This window comes from Carcharodon carcharias, chromosome 4 (genome assembly GCF_017639515.1).
Source record: "Carcharodon carcharias isolate sCarCar2 chromosome 4, sCarCar2.pri, whole genome shotgun sequence".
NCBI classification, from domain to species: Eukaryota; Metazoa; Chordata; class Chondrichthyes; order Lamniformes; family Lamnidae; genus Carcharodon; species Carcharodon carcharias.
In genome coordinates, this window is record NC_054470.1 from 176949899 (window position 1) to 176971128 (window position 21230).

At 40.0% G+C, this 21230-nt stretch overlaps 1 protein-coding gene across 3 annotated transcripts in view; it reads right to left on the reverse strand.

Moving 5' to 3' along the window:
* Window positions 1–4266: 4266 nt before the first annotated feature.
* Window positions 4267–21230, reverse strand: part of neil3 (nei-like DNA glycosylase 3) — a 44018-nt gene continuing 27054 nt past the window's right edge. For 2 of the 3 annotated variants that reach the window (XM_041186528.1, XM_041186525.1), the window contains 5 exons: window positions 17829–17995; window positions 14572–14744; window positions 13491–13938; window positions 10884–11055; window positions 4267–4668 (listed from right to left, as the gene is read on the reverse strand). In XM_041186528.1, the coding sequence (XP_041042462.1) occupies window positions 4486–4668; window positions 10884–11055; window positions 13491–13938; window positions 14572–14744; window positions 17829–17995 (1143 nt within the window). In that variant the 3' untranslated portion in view covers window positions 4267–4485. The remainder of the gene's footprint in view (window positions 4669–10883; window positions 11056–13490; window positions 13939–14571; window positions 14745–17828; window positions 17996–21230) is intronic. The other variant, XM_041186526.1, reaches the window with a different exon arrangement.

Consider the following 21230-nt stretch of genomic DNA (forward strand, 5'->3'; position numbering starts at 1 on the left):
GAAGGTCACCAGCCTGAAACGTTAAATTCTGTTTCTCTCTCCATAGATGCTGCCTGACCTGCTGAGAGTACTTGCAGCATTTTCTGTTTTTATTTCAGGTTTCCATCATCTGCTGTATTTTGCTTTTGTATTACTGTTCGATCTCATTCTACTCTCTCTCTATGATTACTGTTCTTAATCACAGTCACTCCCATTCATTGAAACTCACCCCACATCTAATAGAATGTTCTATAAATGAAACGGAGACCGCAACAGGGAAGAAAAGGAAAAACACAATTTATTAACATTTTCTTCTTTTGGAAATCCACATGGCGCTCACATGCCTCATTATGTAAACGATCACCTGCTGGCCTTTGGTCTTCAGTTCTTTTACAAGAACAGAGAAACCAAATAGATTTCTTCACAAGCAGCTTCAAACACTCAGAGGAAACCTTTTGTGTCATCATGCCAAAGTATGAAAGATAAGTAACAGTAAGTAATGAGAATTTAAGACCAGCTTGACTCGGATAATCAATATGCCAAAATGCATATCCTAATTCGCAGTTGGATACAAAAAGTCACTGATGCTGCACAGTCTGTTTTTAAACTAAATTGAGAGACACTACATTAGTCCATTAGTGTCTAATTTAGTTCTTCCCAAAGCTTATTCCGGTGTGAACCCAGGGTGCCATACTTTAGAAAAGATCTGAAGGCATTGGAGAGGGTGCAGAAAAGATTAATCAGAATGGTGCCAGCGATGAGGAACTTGAGTTATGAAGATAGATTGGAGAAGGTTTCCCTATTTTCCTTGAAGAGAAGGCTGAGAGGAGATTTGACAGAGGTGTTCAAAATCATGAGGGCTCTGGACAGGATAGAGAGGGAAAAACTTCCCACTTGTGAAAAGATCGAGAATGAGATGACAAAGTAATTAGCAAAAGAAGCAAAAGTGATGTTAAAAAAAATCTTTTTCACACAGCGAGCAGTTGGGTTCTGTAACACACTGCCTGAAAGTATGGTGGAGGCAGATTCAATCGAGGCATTCAAAAGGGAATTAGACTTATCCAAAAAGGAAGAAAGTGCAGGGTTACAGGAAAAAAGGTGAGAGAATGGCTCTAGGTGAATTCCTCATTCAGAGACCTGGTGCAAACACAATGAGCTGAATGGCTTCCTTCTGCCCTGTAACAATTCTGTGATATTAATGTCTCATACTTAGCTTAACCCTAGGGTGAAAATTTGGAGGGGTGGGTGGGGGGTGAAATTAGGAAGGAGGCTTCAGTTGTTGAGGAGGGAAAGAGTTGAGCATGCCCCATCTCCCCCTATTTCACACACACATCTCCCCTCCTTCAACCTTCCATTTTCCCCCTCTTCAGCTCCCCTATATCCAGCTCCTTCACCCTCCCATCTCCCCCTCCATCTGTAATCTCCCTTGTGGGGAGGAGGGGGGGGGGGGATAATAAAAAGGCAGGGTCCCCACCCGCCCAAAAAAAAAACAATCAACCTACGCACAGGCTTTTTTGCAGCCACAGTAATCGGGCCTCATAAATTAGTCCATAAAAGTAATAGCCGCCAACAAAAATAAGAGGATTTAAAGGGGCCTCACAGCGGTCAGAAAGCAGTGCGAGCTTCATGGCCATTGCTGCCGTGGAGCTCGTGACCCCAAAATCTCATCTGAGTTGTAATCCACAGTTTGGGAAGCCCTGGTCTAATACATGAGCTCTCCTCATGGTTCACAAGAAACTAAACTGCAAAGAAATACACCCTAGAACTCATTTCCCAATCATGGGATTATCTAGTTACATTTTTAAAATAGATTTACATTTATTTAGCAACAGGTAAACATCTGAAGCAATAATTAAACTTTACCTCAAAGCAGGAGCCAATAGGGTGGATGATGAAAAGCTTGGTTAAAGTGATAGGTTTTAAGGAGAATCTTAAAGCTTGAAAAACAGAGGTTTGGGAAGGCAATTCCATAGCTTTAAGCCTATTTGGCTGTCAATGTAGGATACATGAGTTGGAGGAATACAGAGTTCATAGAGGGTTGTGGGGCTGCAGACCAAGGACGAAGGGGGTTAGGGTGGACAGGAAAGGCCAAGGAGGTAATTTAACACGGGATCAGAATTTTAAAAATGAAGGCATTGGTGAACTAACACAGGGAACTAATGTATGTCAGTGAACACGAATGCAATAGGTAGACAGAACTTGGTGCAGGTTTAATGTAGACAGTAAATAATTTCAAGTTAATGGAAGGTGGAAAATGGAAGGCTAGCCAGGAGAGCATTGGAATAGTCAAGTGTGGAGGGAAGGTAGGTCTGTTTCGTGCTGGAAAGGATGTGGCATTGGAAATGCTGCCCAGGGTCAAATAAGATATTCTTAATCAATGAGACATAGACTAGGAAGGGGGATGGGAAGATTTTGTGACTGTGTCCAAAGACAATAGCTTCAGTCCTCCCAGTATTTCATCAGGAAGAAACTGAAGCTCATCCAGGAATGAATATTGAAAAAGCAGTGTGACAAATCAGAAGCAGTACCCTATTTATAAATAAATGTTGAATTAAGCATGAGTGGGATGTTGTGACTGGGTTAATCAAATGACAAAAGATACCATAAATCCTCGATGCTCACCGATCTCAAGTCAGTCTAGAATATGAATAACTAATTGAGAGGAATCAATAGCCACTGAAATCTTACTTTAAAAAAAGGATTGAATTTGCAGAGAACAAATCAAGATGGTATCGAAACGATGAATAGAATAATTTAAATTTCACACTCCTTTCATGAACAGAGGTTCAATGGGAGTGTTGAATAAATTTTATGTGGAATAACCATATGGTCATATACCAAACTAATTTCGTAGAGAATCCTTTCGCAGGACCAAATGATTGTTTTGTACTTGCCTTGAACTTGGGAGTATTAAATAATTTGTGATGGGGAAATGAAGACATCTGACAAATTGGGCAAAAGTTCATAGGCTCTAGCTGAAGCTGAGGGAGACTTCATTAGACCTTTTTGAACTAAACATGAGAGATCATACAGGAGGTGTACGGTGAAATCCACAAAGCCCATAGAGGTACATAACTCCTGAATTGAGCCACAATCAAACTTTAGACAAAGGAGTTGAGGGAATTATTATATCCTACGACTTATTAATAAGCTATATAATCATAGCATGTTTAAAACTCATTCTCCAATTTATTAATATTTATTTGCAACGTTACATAGAAAAGCCAGATGACAAAGAGGATCATGTCAACGACTGAATCATATTAGAGCGACAGAAAAAGAAAATATGAAAAACAAGACATTACGTAAAAACAAAATAGCTTTGAAGAATTCTCTTGTTATGCTGAATGAAAACTTTTGCAGTTTCCACATAGTTAATACAATTTTATAGACATGGATTTTTATAAAACCACTTGTGCTTTTTAAAATAATCATTTGCATTAAATGCATAAATATCATCCAAGTGATGTTAAATTCTTTGAAGACAACAAGAAGCAGGATCTTAATAGCAACTAATAATTTAAGTTTACCATTTGAAAAGTTGCCTAATCGTCCATATAAAATATACTCTTAATTCAAATCATAACTTAGTTTTAATCATTAAATTTATACTCAACAGGCTTTTTAACAGTTTTACAAAGATGACAATTAGCAGGAGTGGTCAATAGTTGTGTTAAAGCATACCTGTATTTCTAATTTCCTATCCTGAATATCGTGTGGAAAAGAAAATATTATGTTGTTCAGAAATTGTTGCCATATTAACAAATTTTGCTTAAGACACACATTTTCTGACTGCAAACCTCATCCACTGTGGTCACTATTTTTGGTTCTGCTTTTCTGTCAACATTTAAAATAGTCAATGTCAACAGTTTCCATCCGATTCTGCTGTCAATTGTGAAGTAGCTTTTAGGCTTTGGCCACTTGATCTGTCTGTGCAGCCCATTTCCGAAGCACCCAACTCCATTGCAATCTTGTCAGTTAAATTTTGTACATCCTCTAAGCACGCAGAAAAACTTACAAGTAACAATAACTTTAATAAGCTTTTTCCCTATCTGTATCCTTATATTTTTGCTATTTGTTGTCACTCCCTCCTAACTACATCCTACAGCACCCCACACCCTCAAAAGCTCTAAAGTTGCTTGTAGCCTAAAGAATGCAGTCAATTGGTCAAAGAGCTTGATGACACAGTGGACAATGCATCAGTCTCTGCTACTCATTAGTTATGGAGTGGATCCTAGGTCAATGCATACCCAACCCTAAATACAGAATTCCAATGCTCTAGCTTCATTATGCAGGTCTACTGGAGGGGGGGGGGGGGAGGGGGGCAGTGGGGAGGAGGCCTGGAGCGTTATCATAATGTAAACTCAAAATAAAGATTCAGCAAAATAAACATACATTTTTATGAAAACATTTTAAAATTGTAATTCAAAAGATTTCTTCATTTTCTGGTGCTTGGGTCAGTGGAACAATTCTGTAAATGCTTGCCTCAGCAGTGCAGGTCGACTTTCAGCAGCCTGGAATGATCTTGACGCCTGGTCCATCCTTCGCCCATTGAAAAAAATTGCACTGCTTGTCCTTTCCTTGTGGGCACACGTAAAAATTACGTCCATTATTAGGTCCAAGTTTCAGCACTGTCCTCATGATGCATCGTTTTCCATGATTGCAGAATGGAAAATGTAAGTCAGCCCACTAAAAAACACAAAGCAGCGTTAATGCCCAACAGTTTGCATATGACAGCTGACTTGCAGCCCCGTTTACTTGAACGTTTTCAATGGCATTAAAGTTTACAAGGTCAATTTGAAATACTTCAAGTTATTATATGTCAATCTCTATATACACTGCTGTACAAAAATGAAGATAGCTGAGTGACAAGTTTACACAGGTGTGCTAACTGTAATTAACTTCCGCATTTTTCTACAAAAATCTATCTCGGAATTGTTACATGCAGGTGGTGGCCGCCATTTGGCCTATCATGTCTGCATCGGCTCTCCAAATGAGCATTATGACCTGGTGCCATTCTCCTGCCTTTTCCCCTCCATTATTTGAATAGAAACAATCATCTAATGCCCACTTGAATGCCTCAGTTGAACCAGCTTCCACCACACTTCCAGGCAGTGCATTCCAGACCTGAGCCACTTGCTGAGTGAAAAAGTTTTTTTCTCACCTCACATTTGCTTCTTCTGCAAATCACTTTAAATCCGTGCCCTATCGTTCTCGATCCTTTTACGAGCAGGGACAGTTTCTCCTTATCTACTCTATCCAGCCCCCTCATGATTTTGAACACCACTATCAAATCTCCTCTTAGCCTTCTCCTCTCCAAGAAGAAGTCCCAACTTCTCTAATCTATCTTCATAACTGAAGTTTCTCATCCCTGGAACCATTCTTGTAAACCTCTTCTGTACTGTCTCCAATGTATTCACTCCTTCCTATAGTGTGGTACCAAGAACTGTACACAGTACTCCAGCTGAGGTCTAACTAGTGTTTATACAAGCTCAGCATAACCTCCTTGCTATTGATAAAGCTCAGGATACTGTATGCTTTATTATCTGCTCTTTCCACCTGCCCTGCCACCTTCCATGATCTATACACAAAGCCACCCAGGTCCAGAATTACCTAGAAAAACTCAGCAGGTCTGGCAGCATCGGCGGAGAAGAAAAGAGTTGATGTTTCGAGTCCTCATGACCCTTCAACAGAACTGCAAACGTCAACTCTTTTCTTCTCCGCCGATGCTGCCAGACCTGCTGAGTTTTTCCAGGTAATTCTTTGTTTTGGATTTCCAGCATCCGCAGTTTTTTTGTTTTTATATATTTTTATCTATTTGACACCCAGGTCCCTCTGCTCCTGCACCCCTTTAAGAATTGTAGCCCTTAATTCTACATTGTCTCCATTCTGCTGCAGACGAAAGCCGTTCTGTGTACAAGCAGCCCCAAGAGATTTGCAAAGCTCAGCAAGTCCCCCTCCTCTGTTTTTTCCCTGCAGTTTTGAAAACGTTTCTCTCTTTAGGTAATTTTCCAATTCCCTTTTGAAAGCTATGACTAAACCGGCCTCCACCACACTCTCAGACTGTGCATTCTAGATACTAACCCCTCATGGATATTTCGATCCCTGGAGGGGAAGGGTAAACCAAATAATCAAATTCACTAAATGAACACAAAATGAAGAAAATACCAACAATATTCCACTTTTGTAACTTTTACGAATCAGAACCAATGCAAATTAGACACGAATTAACAGGAAAATAAAATGGTAAATTTCACTTTAAATAGTTGACACAACAAAGAACATGTTATACAACCACAAGTACCTGCATCACTTCCTGCACAAATTGCACCACGTGAAATCTCAGTTTTTCTAACTCAATCGATCGGCCCTTGAGTCACATTCATCAGCAGCTGTCTCCTGACCAATAGTTATCTCTCAGTCAACATCACAAACAAAAATTCTCCGGTAATTATCACACTGCTGTTTGTGGGAGCTTGCTGTGCACAAGTTGGCTGTTGAGTTTTGTACATTACAACAGTGACTACAATTCAAAAGTACTTCATTGGCTGCAAAACACTCAGGCATTTGGAGGTGATGAAAAGCTCTTTACGTAAACTTTTTTCAAATCAATCCTCCCCGATACGTCTTCAAAAAACTCAATAAATTAGCTAAACACGATTTGTCCCCAATTAATTCACGCTGGCTTTAATTAATTGATATTTGTGTAAGTAACTGTTAATTTTGTCCTAGATTATCGATCCTAAAAATTTTACCACATCAAGGTTAAAGTGACTGGCCTATGGTTGCTGGGTTTATCCTTTTTCAACTAGGGTATAACATTTGCAATTCTCCAGTCCTCTGGCACCACACCCTAATCTCTGTAATCTCCACAGACCGTACAACCTTTCAAGGTTTCTGCGCTCTTCTGATTTTGGCCTCTTGCACATCATTCATTTAATGCTGCAGCATTGGTGGCCACGCCTTCAGCTGTCTAGGCTCCAAACTCTGAAATTACCTCCTCAAACCCCTAAGTCTCTTTGTCTCTCTCTCCTCCTTTAAGAGGCTCCTTAAAATCTTCAACCACTTTTGATTAAGTCAGCTGTCCTAATATCGCTTTTTGTGGTTTGGTGGCAAATTTGAGAATAGCAACGTGGATACAAAATTGGCTGAGGGATAGGAAACAGAGTAATGGTTAATGGGTATTTTTCGGGCTGGAAGGTTGTTTATAGTGGAGTTCCCCAGGGGCTGGTATCGGGAACCTTGCTTTTCCTAATTGTCAGGGAGATATAATAATTTCCATAATGTTATTGGAATTTATGTAGAATAGAGTAATTGTGGGACGTGTCTGTGTGTGTGTCTTAATTGGATTAAAGGGTCTGAAGGCTTTGATGTCAACACAGGGGAAGTTTAGAATGTAAGGTAAAAGGACATTTGCATTTTTAAATAAACCAGACTAGATTACTTCTAAAGCAGAGGTGAAATGTGTCACCTAGTCAGGTGAAGTTTAGAAAGTGGGCAGAATCTTTTCATCGGTGAGCTGGGGGCGGAGCCCGCTCGCCAACGCGGGATGATGTTGAGGGGAACCTCTGACGTCATCCCGCCCCATTTAAATATTCAGGAAGGCGGGCGGACAGCGAAATCAGCTGCAGGCTCGCCGACCTGTCAATGGCCAATTGAGGCCATTGACAGGATCATTAAGCCATTATAGCATAGCAGTTTCGGCGGTGGCGATCAGCTGCCCACCCACTGCCGAGCCGGTGGGGCCCGCCGGCCCATCAAGGGCAAAATTCTGCCCAGTACTTTTATTTTTCCTAAAGATTACTGGCAAAAGTTAGTGCTATGAGAGGGTTTTATTATCAGAAAGATAAAGTCCAAAGACATAGTGAAACAATGGGAATTTGCATTCAAAGGGGAAATATGTATAAAGGAGCAAAGGCTGTGTGTAAGGGTAGGCATTCTAAGATCTTACAAGTGTGAAAAGCTTTCGACATCTAAGCCTCATGCTGCTGTTTTCAAAAGGCTGAAGTTAAGAAAACTCACTTTGGATTTGACTTTTCAGGGTATTACATTTCTTTGCCTGGGTCTTTGTTGAAAATGATCTAGATCTCGGTTTGCAGGGGGCAATTTCAAAGTTTGCAAATGACACAAAATTTGGCATCTGTGAGGAGGACAGTGTAGAACTTCAAAAGGACATTGACATATTGTGGAGTGGGTAGATAGGTGGCGCATGAAGTTCAATGAGGAGAAATGTGAGGTGATACACTTTGTACAAAGAACATGGAAAGACAATATAAAATAAAGGATACTATACTAAAGGGTGTGCATGAGCAGAGAGACCTGGGTGTATATGTACATAAATCATTACAAGTGGCAGGACAGGTAGAGAGAGCCGTTTCTAAAGCATACAGTATTCTCGGCTTCATTAATAGGGACATAGAGTACAAGAGCAGTGAGGTTATGATGAACTTATATAAGACACTGGTTATACCTCGGTTGGAGTATTGTGCACAGTTCTGGGTGGCACACTATAGGAAGGATGTGAACGCATTGGAGAGAGTGCAGAAGAGGTTTATGAGAATGGTTCCAGGGTTGAGACACTACAGTTATGAGGAAAGAATGGAGAAGTTGGGACTGTTTTCCTTGGAGAGAAGGTCAAAAGGATACTTGATAGAAGTTTTCAAAATCATGAGGGGTCTGGGCAGAGTACATAGGGAGAAACTGTTCCCGCTCGTAAACAGATTGTGAACCAGAAGGCACAGTTTTAAAGCGTTTTGCAAAAGAAGCAAATGCGGGATGAGAAAAAACTTTTTCACACAGCAAGTATTTAGGGTTTGGAATGCACTGCCTGGAAGTGTGGTGGTGGCAGGTTCAATTGAGGCATTCAAGAGGAGATTGGATGATTATTTAAATAGAAACAATGTGCAGGGTTACAAGGAAAAGGCAGGAGATTGGCACTAAAATGCTCAGAGCCAGTGCAGAAACAATGAGCTGAATGGCCTCCTTCTACACCGTAACAATTCTGTGATTTTGCTTGATTAAGTTTCTGTGAAGTGCCTTGGGACATTGTGCTACATTAAAGATGTTATATAAATGCAAGTAGCTGATATTGTGGTATTTTCAAAAGAGATGGTTAATACTGCAATGTGGAGCAGTTTTGAATTTGTCATCCTGATGTTATTTCACCTCTAACATATTAAATATTATGTTATGCAGAAAGCTATTTTTAATCGATCACTTCTGTATATTAATTTTTTAATTTTAGGGTTTGTAACAAAGAAGTGATTTTGTATTCTGTATAATGTGGCTGATACAGACTCTATTAACACAGAACAATTCTAGATGTATGAAAACATGTTCCTAAGCGAACAATTAAAATTATTAACATCTTCAGCTAATTAGTAAAATCGTTTTGATTTGCAGGCTTATTATACAAATCATGTGGAACTAAACTGAACAAATGTAATTAAATTATAAATAGTTGAAACACTGTTTCACACAATATACTGTAATCTATTACCCGACTACATTCATTACCTAGTAGACAGATAGCAATTACTGCAATTTCAAATTAAATAGTTCAATTCAACAGTCAAACTGCACTGCAGCTGATGTTTAAAGCAAATTGTGTAGAAATTCATCTAATGTGGGACACAAGTCATAGTAAATCTGAATACTGCGGGGTTATTCACTTTCAGGCTTTTGGATGGTGTTGAAGTGCCCTCTTCAGGCTATTTAGTGTAGTGGTAGCAACTATTAAACCTATCAAAACTGAATCTGAATTAAACTGAGATGACACTAACTTCAGTTTGTAACATTGTAATATATGGACTTGCTTTTTGAAGAAAAAAACTTTTAGCATTACTCGATGCAGGACACCTACAATTATTGATAATGTTAATAAGACTCTTTGCCATATTTATCTAGAGTAATAAAACAAAACTGCTAATGTTAGAATGGTTGTCACTTTGACATGACAATGTTATTTATCTGACTGGATTAGTTAAATTGATAATGCAGCATAACCTCAGCTTCTAGTATTCTTGATTATCCAAGGTTCTCACAGAAAATTAATGGCCTGCATGATTCAAGGCCAGGGGCATTTTTTCCATCACATCTCTTTTCTTCTCACCATTGAAAGTTCCCCACAGACTTGTCTGCAATTCCAGCTGTCAAACTGGATGCATAACTGAGAATGCCAACCTTATATTGGTATCCCCCCCCCAGCCAACCACCAGATTTGCAGCTACTAGGGGGAGTAATGTATGTTCGCCTGCAACAATCTTGTGGGTAGCGTCTGCAGTGCTGATCTTAGTGGAACTGTTGATTTGAAAGTCAGTACTAAATCTACTTGTTTAAACAAGGTGCTGTCCTGCCAAACAGAGTGCACAGTGAATGTGGCACCAGCTCTGAAATAGTGGGGCTGTGGTTGTCACTGTGGGGAGTATATTGGTGTCATTTTTCAATCAGTGGTAGGTCCAGTGACTCAAATCCTAAGCAAATATGTAGGGAAAGCTTTGAGTTAACAGACAGAAGAAGCGAGGAGGTGTGGAAGCGGATAGCAGCAGCACACTTAACATTTAGAATAAAAACAGAATTACCTGGAAAAACTCAGCAGGTCTGGCAACATCGGCGGAGAAGAAAAGAGTTGACGTTTCGAGTCCTCATGACCCTTGCAGTTCTGTTGAAGGGTCATGAGGACTTGAAACGTCAACTCTTTTCTTCTCCGCCGATGCTGCCAGACCTGCTGAGTTTTTCCAGGTAATTCTGTTTTTGTTTTGGATTTCCAGCATCCACAGTTTTTTGTTTTTATCACTTAACATTTATAGCAGCCATCAACAGTACATTTGGGTTACTCAATCATTCAAAAGGAGTGTCACTTCAATGTTAGGTAATATATACTACACTACAGTACAGTAACATACTTCAAAGTAGCCACACTGGGATTCTTGAGGTAGAGAGCACACATAGAATTGCCTCCCCTTGTTGTTGCCTTCTTTCTTGACCACTCTCAATGTGCACGGACGATTATGCTTTTTGCAACATAGAATTGCAGGATTTACAGGAGTTGTGTCATCATTCATGTTAACAGGGTCCCTGTGAACACAAGATTATTTTTTGGTAATGCAACCATATTCTTTTATCAAAACCATGCAATGAAACTGCCCTTTGTGCAATTTCAGGGCTTTATGCCTGTTGGACAACCAGACTACAGGCGGAAGCTTGATAAATATCACCATTTTGCAGCAAGATATCACTGGACTGAAAATAATTCTAAAATGATATGTCGTTTTAGAATGATTCAGTCTAAGATGTTACTTTGTCATTCGGATTTACTAAGGGATGAAGGTAAAAAAAACAAATGCATCTTTCTGTTTCACAAACCCTTGATGTTAAAACTATTCCTATAGTCATTTCTCTCCTGTCTGTAAACTAGTTCAATTGTAGCTGCAGGAAAATACCAGATCTCTCAGCAACCTGCATCCACACCTCTGTTATTGACATCACATTGCTTTTAGACTGATGTAAAAAATTTATTCGGGAATAACATAAAATTGCAGCATCTATGATGCCTTCAATATACCTGAGCTGAGTCACATTTAAGTCCCATCAGTCCTTAAACAATGTCCACCTACATTTAAAGATCAAGAGGTAGCAATAAGAAGCTGGGACCCAGTCAGACTTTTACAAATCAACGCTTTCAGGCAGGAGAAGTTCCTTAGCTCATTTAGTCCAACTAACCAGAGCATTCCCTTGGTGTATTTCTAATAATCTGCTCATGTACTGCTACTCGTTGTTGGCTACCAATCATTTAACAATCTACTTTAATACATCAACATCTATCCCATCAGCTTTTTAAAAAATATATACCATTCGCTCATGGAATGTGGCTGTTGCTGGCAAGCCCTGCATTTCTGCCCTGAAGAACAGTTAGGAGTCACCTGTATTGCTGAGAGTCTGGAGTCACATGTAGGCCAGATAAGGATGGCAGATTTCCTTCCCTAAAGCACGTTAGTGAACCAGATAGGTTTTTAACAGCACTCCATGATAGTTTCATTACTGAGACTAACTTTCAATTACAGGTTTTTTTAAAAATTGATTTTAAATTCCGTCTGCTACCATGTGGGATTTGAACCCTTCCCCCCAGGACATTAGCCTGGGCCTCTAGATTATTAGTGCAGTGACATTACCAGTACGCTACCATTTCCCCCTTCAATAATAGCCTTTCCTGGAATCCGGTAGGTAATATCCACCATCTCTCCCACATCAACTAATCTGTTGCCTCTTCAAAATAATCAAATAAATTAGACAAGCATGACACCTCCAACATAAAACTGCGATGGCTGTCTCAGTTTAGATCAAGAAGCTCCTTTATGTTAATCCTTCTTGCTATTTGCCAAGGGATACCAAGAACAAATGTAGTTCTTCAATAGCTAAGATCAGTTAACCTAGCAAAGATCGGGACTCAAACCTGGTAACAACCCAGTCCGTATCAAGAGTCAGTTTGGTTCAGTTTGAGTCAGATGATTATGGATTCAAGTCACATACAAACCACGGCAATCCACTATTGCCAAAAGTGTTGTATTTTGGGTGAGGCACTAACCGAGGCCGTCTGTTTGCTCTGAGACTAGTTTGAAAACAGGAATTCTCCTTGTTTCCTGGCCCACATTTCTTTCTCAGACAGCCAAAAGAAGGTTATATTACTGTTTATTTAACTATTTTTCTGTTATGCCACCTTGCTGTGTGAAAATCAGCTCACACATTTACCTGCAAAAGTGCAAGAGAATTAAAAGTAATCCATTGCTTGTGAAGTGCTTTGGACACCCTAAAGTTGTGGTGTAATTCCAAGCTCTTTCATCATCTCCCATGTAGTCCATTTGAGCTGAGCCAATCAAGGAAGCTTTAATCTAACAGACATCTATCTTGAAAATGAAGATTGTACAAGCATTTCTGCTATGATAGCACATTTGAAAACTGCTCTTAATTTGCTCTTAAGTTTATTTAAAGCATGGAGCTGTCATGTTCTAAATGTACTTTAAAAGGAGTAATGTTTTAACGTACGGCTGACAGAACATCCAATACAGCTACCAACATATAAAAAAAGTACATCAGCAATTAAAAATTTCTATTTATAAAATACATAAGCACTTAAAATCTGATGTGCAAGTGTTATCTGCATATGTAAGGGCAAAATAATCTTGTCTGCATGTCAGATTCTGTGCCAATTAAATTAAAAACTGCTCAGATATTAACTAAGAAATTCACTAATTAAGGACACTATCTTAATTCATTTTTCACAAAATCAAGTTACAAAAGGATAGATGCAGTGATGTATCCACCATAGTATCTGATCAAAGGCGACAATGGATGGCTGGGTTAGGATGGGCAGCCTTTTTTCTTTAAAAACCATCGTCCAGAGGTACAGAAAGCAAGCCACTCCTATCACAGTTAGCTTACTTTAATACTGACGTTCCACAGCAACTTTCTGCCACCTGTAGTTTTATTTTAAATAGATATTTTAATGGGCACACCTGAAAACAGAAACTGTAGTGCTTGTTTTGGAATCAAAAGATGAACAATGGTCCTTTTTCATTCTTTTGGGAGATTGATGAAATAAATTTTGGTTGGTACAGCCAAATGACGTTGAATTGCTGGCCATTTGGTTTGCATTGTTATGAAAGGGACCATTCACCCAGAGGTTTGAGTTCATTCCATCTGCAGAACTATTATCAATGGAAGACAAAGTTTGACGTGAAGGATTTCCAAGTGATAATGGCGTCTTTCTTTTCATTTCATCGCCCGCTGAGAAACTGCATGTGTGGCTCTCTGCAGGGCTCCTTTGTGATGTGAGAACCAGTGTTGTTGTACCAAATGCTGCCTTCCGATTCAGTTTCCACTCCACCAGAGGCTTACCAAAACTATTGCAGGGGTATTTTATGAGGCCAGTGTCAAAGTCAGATATCTGAAGAGAAGGTTCCTCTTTAAAAGATCCAGAACATGCAGTTAATTTTTTGGAAAGAACAGATTTAACATTGCTGAACAAAATAAATCATCAAAATCACTAAAGTGAGATTTTTTTTCAGCTCCCTTTTGCAAGTTAAAATACTGTATTTCCTAATGAGGTGGCAAAGGGATTATAGATACATTAATTTAGTTGTGAGCAAGATGTTCAATACAGTGTTAAACTCTCAGCTCAACAAATAGAGAGAATAGGACTTACTTGCAGTTTTCATTTACATGGTTGCACCATATACTAATAAAACTGTTATTGTATCTATAATAGAACTATTTCCTGGGAGGGGAGCGGCATGTCTAGGTCCCAGAGGTGGAGGAAATTGTCATTAATATGTAAACAGTCATTAATATTTTGGTCATGTGTAAACAAAATTCAACACCACGAAAACTATAATCGACCTTTTTAACATTGTGGCCGAGTTCATACAAAGTTTCATGTTACATTTTCAACAGTAATACATCTCTCTCGACAAATACTGGCTATGCCACAGGGATTTAAGAAACTGGAGACATCAAATCACAAATGTACGGAAGTTAAACGAACTTGATGATAATGACTAAAATTGTTTTGGTCCACTTGCTGAAGACTATACTTACGGACAGGCCTCTGCGTCAAACAGGCATTACATGACTCGGCTGATGGTGCATTTATTAATGTGCAAAGTGAACATGTCCATTCTTCCTCCTCTTTTTTGGCAATGGTGTCAGTAGAATGATCTCCAAAGCCATATGCCCAGCCTATCAGGCTATTCCGCTTTGGCAAGTTACTGCTTATAAAAAACAGGAATGAGGAAAAATAGTTTCATTGTGACCAAAGTAGATAGTTTCAGAATAAAAACTTGACATTCCACTTACAATGTTGGAATTATTGAATAATAAAATTGTTGGAATTAAGATTTTATAGAATCACAATACCATAAATGTATGTGTAGCTTACATTTAAAGAATATGCAAAAATATACATAAACCTCCAATAAAGAAAATTTATGTTAACTATGGCAAACACCAGCAATATTGTTTATGTACAGAATATCTGCACTGTTCAAAACAGAATACATAGCTACCTTTCAATGCAATTTAGATTTCAGGAAGTTTCTCATCACACAGAGTGATCAATATATTACATGCTCTTCCAGGTAAAGAAGTGGAAGTACAACTCAAAACCATTTCAGGAACAGATGTTGCAATGGGGGGTGGGAGAGGGAGAAGGAAACAGTCGGGTCTTTCTGGATAGATGAACTAAAATAGGACAATTAAAACATCCTTTCTGTATTTATCTTGTGATGTGACTTGCATCTCACTGTGGGCAGATATGCACCAGCAACAGAAATGCCATAGTTACTGGAGCAGGTCAGAGGATGGGTAGTCTGCCAAGTGACTGACCTGCTGACTACCAAACCTTCCACACAAGTACAAGGTGCAAGTCTCTATTTGCCTAAATGGCATAGGAATTAGGAGCAGGAGTAGGTCACTCAGCTCCTCGAGCCTGCTCTGCCATTCAACAAGAGCATGGCTGACCTGATTGTAACCTCAATTGTACATTCCAGCCTACCCCCAATAACCTATCACCCCCTTGCTTATCAAGAATATATCAAGCTCTGCCTTAAAAATATTCAAAGACTCTGCTTCCACCACCCTTTGAGGCAGATGTTCCAAAGACTCATGACCCTCAGAGAAACAATTCCTTCTCATCTCTATCTTAAATGGGTGACCCCTTACTTTTAAACAGTGACCCCTGGTTCTAGATTCTCCCACAAGAGGAAACATCCTCTCCACATCCACCCTGTCAAGGCCCTTCAGAATCTTATATGTTTCAATCAAATCGCCTCTTACTCTTCTAAAGTTCAGTGGATACAAGCCTAGCTTGTCCAACCTGTCCTCATAAGACATCAGTCCCATTCCAGGTATTAGTCTAGTACTAATCTCTTAACTGTTTGCAACAACGTTTACATCCTTCCTTAACTAAGGAGGCCAATAGTACTCCAGATGCAATTTCACCATTGCCCTGTATAAACAAAGTATAACTTCTCTACGTTTGTATTCAATTCCTCTCACAATAAACGATAACACTATTAGCTTTCTAATTACTTACTGTATCTGAATACTAGCCGTTTGTGATTCATGCACAAGGACACCCTTGTATAGCCTGTTCTTTGGTCAGCTCCAAGACATGTTGTTCTAAGAAACTATCCCAAAAACATTCCATGAATTCATCTATGCTACTTTTACCCATCTGATTTTTCCAGTCTATATGTAGATTAAAATCCTTGATTATCACCGTATCTTTCTGACAAGTACCCATAATCTTTTCCTTATACTCTATCCTATCGTGTGAGTACTGTTAGGGAGCCTGTATACCATTTCCACAAGTGACTTCTTGCCTTTATTTCTCATCTCTACCCAAACCACTTCTACATCTTGGTTTCTTGAACTTAGGTCATCCCTCTCTATTGTGTTAATACCATTATTAATTAACAAAGCCACACCTCCAACTTTTCCTGGCTTCCTGTCCTTCTTAAATGTCATGCACCCTTCAATATTCAGGTCCCAATGGTATAGACCCCACTTTTCCCAGTAGTGGTGCCATTGCCGCATGAGCCAGAACCTACTTTTACCACACCAGTCTTTGAGCCACACATTCATTTCTCTAATCTTATTTGCACTATGCCAATTTGCAAGTGAATGCAGGTGTAACAACATTCAGGAATTCTGATGTCATCCAGAACAAATCTCTCAGAGAGTAGTGAATCTGTGGAATTCTTTACTGCAGAGGGCTGTAGAGGCTGGGTGATTAAGAATATTCAAGGCTGAGATAGACAGATTTTTAATCAGTAAGTAATCAAGGGTTATTGGGGGGGAAAAGGCAGGGAAGTGGAGTTGAGGATTATTAGATCAGCCATGATCTAATTGAATGGCAGAGCAGACTCGATGAGCCAAATGGCCTATTTCTGCTCCTACGTCTTAAAGCATGCCTTCATTGTCACTGGATCAAAATATTGGAACTCCCTATCTGCTTTTTCAGTGAGAACATCCTCACCACACAGACTGCAATGATTCAAGAGGACTCACCACTACCATCTCAAGTGTAACTAAGAATGGGTAGTAACTGACAGCAACAGCACACTGAAAATGAAAAAATAATTATAAACAGCGGCTAATGTAACCTGTTCACCCCAGTGGCTTAGGTAACTTATCAATACCTGAAAGTACGAAGAAAATAATTAAACTCAAGAGTGATGAGAAAAAGGAAAGAAAAGCAATTAATAAAGGCCAAGGGAAGCTGGTCTGGTCAGGCTTCAAGATACTGGCTCCTCTTATGACACCACAATCAAATTTTCAGACCATAAATTTGCAACATTTGGACAGGCTACAAAATATGGTCACAAGAAGTCAAGATAAATGTTGAATAAAAAGTGATGAGAGACAGGGTTAAGAGGGGCAACTGCTGACTAGAAGCAATAGAGTACATAATACAGAGAGAAAGAGACTGGGAGTGGCCAGAAATAGCTAGAAGACAAATCAGGTGCAGTCAAAGTGACAAAGTCGTGGGGATTGAGAAATACGAATGAAGATTACAGAATTTGGGAGCTGACACAAAAATAAAAAAAGTTAACTGGAGCTGGGAAGATAACTATAAATTGAAGGAATGCTCTATAGTTCTTAATTCAAAATCAAAAGTGAAAATAAATTTGTAATAAAATTCAAATCAGCCACGCTCATAAAGTATTGTGTGGTCTGAGCTAAAATTGATCTAAATTACAATTTCACAATGATAAGCAAGTTCACAAACTCAGCTTTCCAGGCATGTGTCTGACATACGTGGTACATTAATATATTTTATACATATGCAGTACCTAAGATTAACCTGACAGGGATCTTCCTTCTGACAGTGGGAGCAGAAATAGGTCATTCGCTTATTCTCACCGAGGCGGCAGACAGTGATTTTGCCATTGCACTGTCCACATGAGGAACGCTTGTATACTTTGTAATGCTTATGCAAGGCTGACCCCACTTTACGGCACTAAAATGTAGGAAGAAACAGAATTTAATCATAAAATATAGATTGGACTGAAGGCAAAAAACCAAATCTCTTTCCAGTGTTTAATATAAGAATTCAAATTGTACCAATTACATGTAGATCTCCAGTGGTGTTGCATAATAGTACATCATCTGGAGAGAAGGTTTTGATATTTACCACGTATAAAAGTTTTCACCTTTTTCTCACGCTACCACTTCAGTGTTCCAAATTGCAGAGGAAAGTGGGTGTGGAAATCAGCAGCTTGCCTGCCATTCTGAACTTACTAATTAACAAGCTACTAAGCTTGTCAACAACCTAATTGTCTCCAATTTTTTGTTTCCTGCTGCATTTTTTGGGGCATTGGGTATGAAGAGGTTTGGAGCATTTTGGAGCTGTGAGGAGGTGGTACAAGGGTGGAAGAAAAGGCCTGCCACCAACATGCCTTGAAAGCACCAGCAGAAACTGGTGGGAAGGTGGCAGCATCTGCTAGTTTTTTTTTAAAAATCATTTTAAAAAATCTTTTTGGACCCTGCAATAAAAAAATGACTGATTCAGGGAGCAGAGGTTCTATAACTCTAGTTGCGACCGACTTTCTGTTTGCGGCATTACCCCTCTGCAGCATGACGTCCCGTCCTGCAGTGCCGTTTGGATGCGGAGCTCCCCCCCACCCCCCTCCACCCTGGCCTTTGCACCTCTAATTGGCCTCTTTCTGGCTGGATGGCCACTTATTGGCCATCCAATGCTTTATTGAATGAATTGAGATGGTGGGGGGAGAGGTAAGAGCAAACCGCTCTTTTTCTTTTCTGCCTCCCTCACCCCTCTGATAAACATAAAATCCAACCCATGTAGTCACAAGAATCAGTAATGGTGACAAAGGAAGAATATGCAAAGAGGCAGATTTTGAGGAGGCTCTTGAAGGGGAGTTAGCAGGAAAGAGGGACTTAAGTAGAATACTCCAGACTTCTGTTTCGGCTGAAGTTTGTGGGTTTAAACCCCACTGCAAAGACTTAAATAATTGAGTTCAACATTCCAGTGCAATACTGAGGTGCTACATTTCAGATGGGACATTAAAGCAAGGCACACTTAACCTTCTCAGTTGTATGAAAATGATCCCTGGCATGACTTGAAGAAAAGTTGGGGAATTCTATATATTCTAGTTAACACCTAACATCACTAAAACAGATTATCTGGCAATTATCTCATTGCTGTTTGTGAGACGGGATGCGTACAGATTCACAGTCATATTTGCCCACTTTGCAAGAATGAACATACTTCAACATACATCATTGACTGAAGAACTTTGCGATGCCCTGAGTATGGACAGGAATTGAAACCAAAAATGAGGCAAAGAGGAAGGGGCACATAAATGAGGCCACATATCTGAATACAAGAGTGTTTATGATTGAGGAGATGAGCCATGGAGAGATTTGTAGATGAGCACAAGAATTTTGTAATTAATCTGCATATGGATTGAGATAGACCAACCCTGCAATTTGTACAACCCCTTAACCATCCTTGAGACATCCTAAAGCAAACACGGCAACAAATTTCTACAGCAATGACCCAAAAACAGCAACTCGTAGATCAATGAATAAATATTGACCAAGACACTGGGAGAAGTACCCTATTCTTTTCTGAATAACACCATGAGGTTTTGTAAGTCCACTTGAGCAGACAGCTAGGAGCTTGTCATCCATATAAAGACAGCAATTTCAATGGTGCTGCATTCACTCAGTAATGCACTGAAATAACAGTCAGGATTACATGCCGAAATTGGTGGAGTGGATCATGAACCCATGACCGCCCATCTAAGAGCCAAGAGTGTTATCACAGCGTATGGGCTGTTCTTACATTGAAGGTTGGCAAGTGCAGCAGTAATAAAGAAAGAGAAAGGACATTGTGCTTGCATGGCTTTGAAATGTCTCAAAGCCAATGAACTACTATTGAAGAGTAGTCACTGTTGTAATGTGAGGAAATGCAGCTGCCAATTTTGTACCCAGCAAGGTGCCACAAACACAAGATGGTTTTGTTTTTATTCTTTCATTGGATTTGGGTGTCGCTGGCTAGGCCAACATTTATTGCCCATCGCTAATTGCCCTCGAAAAGGTAGTGGTGAGCCGCCTTCTTGAGCCGCTGCAGTCCATGTGGTGTAGATACACCCAGAGTGCTGTTAGGGAGGGACTTCCAAGACTTAGACTCAGTGACAGTGAAGGAACACAATATAATCCCAAGTAAGAATGGTGTGTGGCACAAATCAGGAATGTGATGAAATCCTCTCCATTAGCCTGGATGAGCTTCTTCAGTGTTGTTGGAGCTGCACTCATCCACGTTAGTGCAGAGTATTTCATTACACTTCTGACTTGTAGATGGCGGACAGATTTTGGGGAGTCAGGAGGCAAGATACTCTCTACAGAATTCTCAGCCTCCGACCTGATAATGATAAGGGAGTCAAGTGTTATGGGCGGACAGACAGGAAAGTGAATTTGAGAACACAACCAGATCGGCCATGATCTTCTTAAATGGTGGAGCAAGCTCAAAGGGCCTACTCCTACTCCTAAGATCTGTTCCTATAGTCTGAAGTTGTTGAACTCAATGTTAAGTCCTGAAAGCTTGCGGACTGGGCAGAGGTGTTTCACCCAGTCTGTGTTTGGGTTCCCCAATGTAGAGCAGACCACATTACCAGCTGTGAATACAATATATTAAATTGAAAGAAGTCCAAGTAAATCACTGCTTCACCTGGAAGGAGTGTTTGAGCAGTGAAGAACGAGGAAGTAAAAGGGCAGGCATTACACCTCCTATGATTGCTTGGGAAAGAGACAAGGGGAGGGAATGACGTGTTGGGGGTGATAGAGGAATAGACAATGGTGTCGCAGATGGAACAGTCCCTTTGGAATGCTGACAGAGAAGGAAGGAGATGATGTGTTTGGTGGTGGCATCATGCTGGAGTTAGCGGAAATGGTGGAGAATAATCTTTTGAAAGTGGAAGACAATGGGGTGTAAAGTGAGGACAAGGGCAACCCTATGACAGTTCTGGAAGGGAGGGGAAGAGGTGAGGGCAGAAGTGTGGGAAATGGGTTGGACATGGTTGAGGGCCCTGTCAACTAGAGTGATGATGGTGTGGAGTGGAGGGGTGGGGGGTGGGGGTGGGTGGTGGGGGGGAGTGGATCCTTGGCTAATGAAAAAAGAAGAAAGGAAGACATATCTGAAGCACCGTTGTGGAACATAGCTTCATCAAAAC